At 42.4% G+C, this 9,051-nt stretch overlaps 2 protein-coding genes across 2 annotated transcripts; both read left to right on the top strand.

Annotated features, from left to right (window-relative positions):
- The first annotated feature begins 4,290 nt into the window (after positions 1-4,290).
- LOC102880311 (keratin-associated protein 2-4) lies at positions 4,291-4,785 on the top strand. Its single transcript, XM_025041732.1, has 2 exons — positions 4,291-4,522; positions 4,616-4,785. Exons 1-2 carry the CDS (start codon positions 4,291-4,293, stop codon positions 4,783-4,785), a joined length of 402 nt encoding a protein of 133 aa, XP_024897500.1.
- Positions 4,786-8,325: 3,540 nt separating this feature from the next.
- Positions 8,326-8,712, top strand: LOC102880561 (keratin-associated protein 2-4). Its single transcript, XM_006925113.1, has one exon. The coding sequence runs from the start codon at positions 8,326-8,328 to the stop codon at positions 8,710-8,712; it is 387 nt and encodes a 128-aa protein (XP_006925175.1).
- The last annotated feature ends 339 nt before the right edge of the window (positions 8,713-9,051 follow it).

A 9,051-nucleotide genomic window follows, 5' to 3' on the forward strand; every position in this document is an offset into this window, starting at 1 on the left:
AAAAATATCTGTGTGAGTTTTGAACGGCGCCGCAGGACGGCCAAGGTGGTCATCGGGCTGCTCACACGGGTAGGAAATCTATGCGCACCGGGTCTTCCATGGCCTGTCCTTTGCCCACTTCTCCAGGTTCATGTCTCAACACTCCTTGTTAAGTTTCACTTCGAGCGACATTGAACTTCTCACAGTAACTGACACATGCTGTGCAGTTCCCCGTGTCTTTGGTTTTGTCATGTTCTTTCGTTTTTCTGGAAGATCCTTTCACTTTCCCCTCCCCTCCACCTTCTCACCTACCTAACTCTGAATCATTTCCAAGGTCATTTCAGTCTTCTCTAGTAGTTCTATTCTAATCCCTCAAACACACACACACACGCACACACACGAGCGCATGTGCTCACAAACACACGTATGCACATGCTAAGTTAGGTGCCCTAACATGTGTCAACAGCATCCTGTGATCCTGTGCTTACCTCCCTCTCCATAAAACATTGTACTGAGATGATCTATTTCTCCTCCTCCAAAAAACGGGCCACGGTTTATTTATTTTGGCCCCGGTACTGAGCTTGGTGTTTAGAACAGAATTGGTAATTAATTTCTATTTGTTGAATCAGACTAAATTGGAAGGGAAACTGTCTTTATGATAAGAATCCTAAAAGGTAGATATTGACCTAAAGCAAAAACTTCAGCATCAGTATAACTTAATTTCTCTGACCCTAAGATTTTTTCATCTGCAAAACAAGAAAATTAAAGCTCACCAATGTAGATTGCTGGTAAAGTTAAATGACTTTATGTATGTAAAGTACCTGGCATATAGTAAGTACCCAGTACCATTTATTTATATTCCTTGTTGTACATTTGAGTGTCACTGCATCAAACAGGCTTAAAAGATGTGCTTTTTATTACATATCATGTCATTGAGAGTGGGAAAGGATTCAAGGATAGCTTCTCTCACCCAGGATAGTCCACATGCACTTACAGAAACAAATTTCCTAATAAATATAATAAAGAAGGCCAAATAATTCAGCGTCAGATCAAGGCTGTCTTGGAATGAAAAGGCTCTTTAAAAGTCTACATAAGAGTCTACAGGAACGAGTCCTAGATTACAGGATTCATGAATAGAGGTTTATTTAGCATCAGGAGAAAAAAAGAGCTGGGGAGAATATATGCATCTGATAAACTTTTCCTTTCACCCTGAACCACCCAAAGAATTAAATAACTCAAAGCTGTAAGAGACTCCAAAAGATTACCTGATTTAGTCTTCTCTGGCTTTAGGCAGCTTGAATCACTTAGAAGGGATATTTCTTTTTTAAATTCTAGAAATAAATCCTACCAGTCCCTGATCATCTAGAGTTTTCTGTCTTTTCCAACTAAAATATTTTCGTTTTTCAATGAATGATAGTCATTTCTTCTGTCTTTCACATCTGTATGGATTTTATGATAAACCTGGCCTATGAAGAACACCAGGGACAAAAAAACTCTTTCCATTTAACAGATTAGGAAACTGGGGCTGGCAAAGTACAAGAATTTGCTCTAAGTCGCACAATTGCTAGGTGGCAGAGGAAGGATGTGAATCCTTTTTGCCTTCCTCATCCTCCTCCTGCCCCTAGTCCGTCAATATTCCCCACCCCCATCTCTGACCCTTATGATCAAAGGATATTTTAAAGATCACTTTGGAGAACAGAGAATGCATATTCTGTTTTCAGAATTTAAATATTTCCTAACATCCATAGCCCGCACATTAGTTCCTAAAAAATACAACTCATGAAACTATTAAGCTGAGGGCATGGCTCACCATCACAAAAAGTCATCAATACTACACTCTTTTCCAATCCAACCACAAAAATCCCATAATTTATCACCACCATGGTTAACATTTACTTGCTCCCAGTCTGGTAATTATGCCCTTGTAGCACTCCTGGAATCTGAATGATACAATCCGCCAAAAGAAAAACAAAAACAAAACCAACGTGATAAAGACCAGTGACACATCTCTTGTTCCACAAGCTTTAGGTCCATTAACATGCTACAGCAAGGGCGAACACACAGCATAGGTCCACGGGCATCCCATCGCACAAAGGAAGAGAAAAGGTTTCTGTAGGATTTCAAGGAATAGTGGACTTAGGTAAAATTACAGGAAATGGTGTTTTGATAGGCTCAAAGCAAAACAGGGCTTTGTGCAAAAAAACATCAGGACCGGCCTGTGAAAAGGACTTATGGTCCTCCTTCTTTGGAAACTACATAATTAAGATGAATGAGGAATGCTGGGTCTGAAATCTCTTACCTGAAACTCTGCCTCTGGGCTGGATATTGAGGCTGCTTCTCTGTGTTAAGGTAGCTGAGATCCTGGCCAGGCAATAGTGGAATGTTCCCTTCCTACTGATGTGACTTCAGACAGCAAAGTTTCTGACAGTCTGTGATTTTAAAACACAGGATTTCTTAGTACAATGTCCTTTTGTTAACAAAAGCAGTGAATTTTCAGACATATTTCTAGTCCTAATATTTGGATCTCTATATATTCTAAGCCAAATAACAATATGTTAAATCATAAATCAAGCAAGTTCTTATTTATTTCACTAGATGGGATAGAATTTTTGATAACTACTACTACACGTTCACTATTTTGAAGTGACTCAGTTGGAAAAAGACCTAGGAGTCAATTATCAGTGTTTATACTCAAGAGAAGACCTGTGGTATTGTTAAAGCTTTGCCACTCTTTTATCTGTATGACTCTGAGAAACTATTTTACAAATCTGGCCTTCCAAAGACTAATGGACTACAATGAGTCACAAAGTCAAAGGCCTTCAAGGACCAGGGCTATGGTGGACCAAAAGGAATATTAAAATTATCACACCAAACAAAACACACTTTGGGGACAAATTTGGTCTGACAGCCATCAGCAACCCTAGACAATATTGTCTTTAAATTGTCTTCCAACTGTACACTTATTTTCTATACCCCCATTTTTCTTAGCTATAGCTCAAAAATACAAAGCTATTTTATCAATCATCAGTTCACTTAAATCATCAGTCTTTTTTAGAGGCTCAAGTTCACACTTCATAAGCAATCAAAACTTTCAGCTAACAAACCAAAGCATCTACTATAGAAATAGAATTGATTACTTTATAAATATGTTAATATATTTTGAAGAACTCAATACAAGTACATATATCACACCTAGAAGCAAGAAATATCTCAATTTCAAAATTTTTTTAAATTTATTTGTTTGTTTGTTTGTTTGTTTGTTTATTTATTTTAGGCAAGGCAACCCTTGGTTGACCTCACAGATTGCAAGGCCCTTGTCAGCTTACAATCCCTTATTTTTTTATTTTTTACGCCTACGGCACCTGTTCTTCCTAGGTGGTCTCCCATCCAAGTACTAACCAGGCCTGACCCTGCTTAGCTTCTGAGATTCAATTTTATTTCTAAGGCCATACTCAGGGAGGGCATTCAAAAGGGCACAATAACAGTAAAATCTTCATTTAGTTTGACCTATTGTCCCATGAAAAGTTATTTTCCTTTAATTCCTTTATTTGCCTTTGTCTTGACTTCCTAAAGTCTCTAATTAATGTGTGATCAGAAACAACGAATAACTTATTTTTCTGTCCTTTCCCTCTCCACCCCCAATTAGTATAGCACTATTTACATATAAGTGTCTCATAAGTAACTATGAGTTACAGGCCAGCTCTTAACGGCCTAATAACAACATCGTGCTAGTGGTTTGGGTGGTTATTTCCATACAAACAAGGTAAAGCAATTTGGTGCTTTACAAAAGCATTGTGCCATTCTTTTCATAGCAGAATCGGTACACATCTCCTTTTATGAGCCATTTTAGGATTTTTTTTTTAGAAATTCTTGCTTCATCACAATGTCAATCAGAAACCAGGCCTGTGAACAGTCTTGTGCTTAGTCATGGATGATGAACCCAAGGAAAGTGTGTTGGTGGCAACACTGGATTCTTCAAACTTTCAACTTGTCACATGGTCTGCGAGGATTGGCTATTCAATGAGTAATTTTTCTGATGATATGAATCACCAAGTAGTCATTTAACCAAGTATGCAAAGGCAGGAAGAAAGGAAAACACCCTTCAGTGCTGTTGCTGTCTCAGCAACTGAATCCATCAATCTTGAGTTCTCATTTCAATGGGCAACCACAATTCTAGGAAGTGACCTTGTGGCCTAGGGTTATCAGCTTCTGGCCAGAGTATATAAAGGGCCCGACGGGGAGGGAGATGCTCATATCTGAGACCACCCAAGTCTTCTCACCAGCCCACCCAGCCCAGCCCCAGACACCACCATGACTGGCTCCTGCTGTGGCTCCACCTGCTCAAGCTGTGGCGGAGGCTGCTGCCAGCCCTGTTGCTGCCAGCCATGCTGCTGCCGCGACCCCTGCTGCTGCCGCCCCTGCTGCTGCCAGACCACCGTGTGCCGCCCCGTGACCTGCGTGCCCCGCTGCACGCGCCCCATCTGCGAGCCCTGCCGCCGCCCCGTCTGCTGTGACCCCTGCGGCCTGCAGGAGGGCTGCTGCCGCCCCATCGCCTGCTGCCCCACGTCCTGCACGGCTGTGTTCTGCCACCACCGGATCTGCTGTGACCCCTGTGGCGTGCAGGAGGGCTGCTGTTGCCCCATTACTTGCTGCCCCACATCCTGCACGGCCGTGGTCTGCCGCCCCTGCTGCTGGGCCTCCACCTGCTGCCAGCCCATCTGCGTGCAGGCCCCCTGCTGCCGGCCCCCCTGCTGCCAGCCGGCCCCCTGCCGCAGCACCTGCAGGACCTCCCCCTGCTGCTGCTGAGCGGCCTAACAAGGAAATATTCCCAGATGTTCAGAAATACGTGTGCAAACTCTTCCCACCCCTGACAGATCAGATGAGCAATATCACCTTTGCGACCTACTAACTTAATATTAACTATCTATGTAATTATGCAGCTCATCTTGGTCTTCTTTGACAATCTTTAGAAAAATTCCAAATTTTACCATCTGAGTTACTGTCTTCAAAAAATGAGTAAAGAAAGATTAAAGTTCCTCGTGAATGGAACGCTATTCCACTGTCTCATCATCATTCCTCGACTATTTCAGGATGGGATATTTTCCCCATCTTAATACGATTACATGTCTGCTTGGTTTTTAGATGGTAAAATAATAAAGTTTTATTTCTGGGAAATAAATGTGTTTCTCTTTATTGTTTATCAGTCTTCAAAAGCGTGTTTTTAGCTTAAGTTATGGTATACAGAATCAGAAGAACCAAAGGAGGAAGGATTTTCTATGTGACATTTTTTTGTTTGTTTGTTTGTTTTGTTTTAGGAATCATTTCAGTGCAAGGTCTGTAATCGGAATGGTAATTCAAATAATTCAGAACATCTGTGGTAAGTACCTTCATATTTCAAGCCACAGATTTTGTGATGATGCAAAGGAAATGGAGAGATTTCAGCACGTTTTCTGATCATGAACGTGACAAATGAATCATCCATACCTGTGATAAGAAGGAGGAAGCCTAAATCAGAACCCTGTTTGGATGCAGTGATTAATGTCAACTGGTACCTGGGAATCCCTAACCAGGGAATGCCTGGGCTGGAAAAACCACATCCCAGCTTTTTCCACGGCTCCCTCCAGTACCACTAGGGCCAATTCGAATTTCAGTGGAGTCACTGCTACTAAGCAGAGAGAAAGAAATGTAGCTTGCTGGGATCCATTCTAAATGATAATTCCAAACAATTTTACCATTAAAGCAATGCCAATGCAGTTGAAATAGTGATAACATTAATCCACACTGGATATGTTTTTGTTGTTAAACACTTTTAGGCTGATCAGAGAACTAACCACTATTCTTTTCCTGAGACGTAGGTATCATGTTCCCAGCACCTGACCTAAAAGAGTTTTTTGGAATGTGATACTTATATGCTTGGACATATTTACCTACCCAGCGAGAGGAGACGGACAAGATAAGCTTTGTGAAGGCCTGGATCTTAATGGACTTTGTTCACTACTGGATTCCCACTGATGTACAGAGTATTTGGCACACAGTATATAATCAGAAATGATTTGTTAGTCACTGAATAAGTTCCAGGGGGTTGGAAGAGAATGACTGCATCCCACTCTAGCTCTCTTCTCAGGCTGGACATGTGTATTCTTACCATAAAACAACAAGCCCCCTCTTGAAGAAAAGTATTTTTCTTGAAATATGGTAAAAGTTTCTCAACAAGTATCCCATTATATTAAAAACTTTAACACTGTCAGCATGTACACAATGGAATTTTCTTTTTATTAAGGGTTTGATAGTCTACCAGTGGATAGGCTCACAAGTCCAATTTCTTTCTACATATTCCTGACCACCATTTTTTAAATTCTCTAACGACATCTGTTTTCCTTCATCCTAGAATTTTCCTCGTCAGCCTCCTAGATACTTCCTCATCTTACAATATTTTCTCATATATAGAATGTTTTGCTTTCTCACAAGCTCATCACTGTTATTGGAGCATGTTTGCTGCCACAATAAATCCATGCCCTTGTCAGCCACAGTGGCTGGCGCAGTTCTGGGTAAGCTGCAAGGGACTGTGAAAACAGAATGATCAAGAAGAAGGCTTAAAGTAGAGCCTTCGACCACAGACCTAGAACAGGCTTCATTCTAAAGTAAAAGGTCAGAACCAAGCAAATCTAGAGGCAGAAGCTACAAAAATGGTTGAGTGACAGGTTTTCTTATAGGCCCTGACAGTTTGAAACAACTGAATTACCACAGTTGGTTCTGCAAGCAGGAGTAAACTCGAGCAGAGCACAGGGGGAGACGGTGGAGCAAGAGACACTGGGGCATGAACTAAATGAGCCTGGAGACCACCTCTGGCTGAGATCACTACCTGGGGGTTCTGTCATGCTGTCAGATTGTGGGTTTGTTCATAGTGCCCCATGACCACTAAATTATGTGCAACTTTATTACTATCTCCTTATGGTATGTTTTGGAATTGGGGAAGGCTGTGTAGAAGGCAATTCTTCCAATTCCTCAGGATATTGGTAAGATGTAGAGTTCTTTCAGGTGACTATCAAATTTAGCCATTTCAAAAAAAACTTTTAATAATACATCCACTGTTAAAATTCCTAACTAAAACAGAATCTGCTGAATGACAAGGGATGTGATACCCACAATTCTATTCTTCAGCTTCTTGCACTTACTGATAATGTTCCCACAGATGTTTTCAGAACAAGTCTTGGCTCCAACGCTACAAAGCATATGACCTTAGCCAAGTCACTTATCTGGTTCCCTAGATGTAAAATGAGGACTAAAATAATACCTACCTCATAGGATTGTTATACAGGATAAATAAATACATTTATTTCTTTTGCATAATGCTTGGAACAGAGTTAGAATTCAATGATATTGTCATGAAGATTATAAATAATAAAATTCACCTTGGTTTGGAAAGATATAACTATGGAAGGCCATAAGCAAGAATCTAAGACCAGAAAAACAAAAGCCTAATTCATAGAATAGTGGTTACCATAGACTGAGTGTGGGGGAAAAGAAGAGAGGAGATAATTTTTAAAGAAAGAAAGCACAATGGTCGCTGCCGGAGGCTAGAGAGAGGGGGTCCTGGAGAGTTAGTGTTTAATGGGTACAGAGTGTTAGTTTTACAAGATGAAAGAGTTCTTGAGACAGATGGTGCTTACGGTTGCACAATAATGTAAATGTATATAATGCCACTGAACTGTAAATTTTGTTATGGGTATTTTACAAAAACTAAAAAAAATCAGGGGGGGTGAGGGGACCACTGATGATAGAGGCCTAATACGATGCATTCCTATAGCTCCAAAAAGTGACCTGGAAAATTTTTCTTTTACTGACAAACCATGACTTCTAAAATGTTCTTGCAGTGTTTTTCTGAGCTTGCTTTGCCCAGGAGGCTTAGCAGTGAAGGGCACTCACCACGTGGGGCTGTACTTCCACTGTTAGTAAGGAACCCTGAGAGCACGACAGCTACTTTATGCTATCAAAACACTAAATGGCAAGAGCAACACTAAATTATACAGATAATTGAAGACTTTGAAATTAGGGTCATTAAGTTTGTGTCTGAACCATAAATAGAAAAATATAATGATCATCCATTAAATAAGGAAAACAATTAGTCTTTTATGAGTACCTAAGCACTTAAAAAATGTCTAGAGAACTTACCTATCAGTGCCACTTCAAAAAGAATAAACAAAAATAAGGAAGTGACCATATGTCCTGGGAGTTATCAGCTCTTGGCCAGGGTATATAAAGGGCCCCCATGGGAGGAAGACATTCACATCTGAGAACACCCAACTCCTCTCACCAGCCAAACCCAGTCCAGCCCCAGACACCACCATGACCAGCTCTTGCTGTGGCTCCACCTGCTCAAGCTGTGGCGGAGGCTGCTGCCAGCCCTGCTGCTGCCGCGACCCCTGCTGCTGCCGCCCCTGCTGCTGCCAGACCACCGTGTGCCGCCCCGTGACCTGCGTGCCCCGCTGCACGCGCCCCATCTGCGAGCCCTGCCGCCGCCCCGTCTGCTGTGACCCCTGCGGCCTGCAGGAGGGCTGCTGCCGCCCCATCGCCTGCTGCCCCACGTCCTGCACGGCCGTGGTCTGCCGCCCCTGCTGCTGGGCCTCCACCTGCTGCCAGCCCATCTGCGTGCAGGCCCCCTGCTGCCGGCCCCCCTGCTGCCAGCCGGCCCCCTGCCGCAGCACCTGCAGGACCTCCTCCTGCTGCTGCTGAGCGGTGTGTCATGGCTAAGCTGCCCCAGTTGTAGGCCAGGTCCATCCTGCTGCCCCTTAGCTTCCCTGCAGAACAAGAAGTCTTTTCTTGAGAAGCCCGTTCTCATCTCTTCAAACTAGCTCAGAGCAGGCACTGAAGACATCTTTCCAGACCAGCTACTGACTGAAGAATCCCCTGTCTTCTCAAGACCCCAGCCTAACTCCTAAATCATGTCATTTGTTTTCTAATAAACCGTGCCCTCAGCATAGAAGTCATGGTCTTTGTAATGTTTCCTTTTGGTAGATCTGTCTCTCTGTTTTGTCCAGAGATCTTCAAAGCAAAATGCCCAATAGTCCTCTT

The sequence above is a fragment of the Pteropus alecto genome, unplaced genomic scaffold, assembly GCF_000325575.1.
Source record: "Pteropus alecto unplaced genomic scaffold, ASM32557v1 scaffold98, whole genome shotgun sequence".
Lineage (NCBI taxonomy): Eukaryota > Metazoa > Chordata > Mammalia > Chiroptera > Pteropodidae > Pteropus > Pteropus alecto.

What these genes read in the sequence shown, in the direction of transcription:
- LOC102880311 (XM_025041732.1), top strand. Translation starts at nt 4,291, where the DNA reads ATGACTGGCTCCTGCTGTGGCTCCACCTGCTCAAGCTGTGGCGGAGGC. An exon ending in CCTGCAGGAGGGCTGCTGCC is followed by an intron (nt 4,523 to 4,615) that starts GCCCCATCGCCT and finishes AGGGCTGCTGTT; the next exon opens with GCCCCATTACTTGCTGCCCC.
- LOC102880561 (XM_006925113.1), top strand. Translation starts at nt 8,326, where the DNA reads ATGACCAGCTCTTGCTGTGGCTCCACCTGCTCAAGCTGTGGCGGAGGC.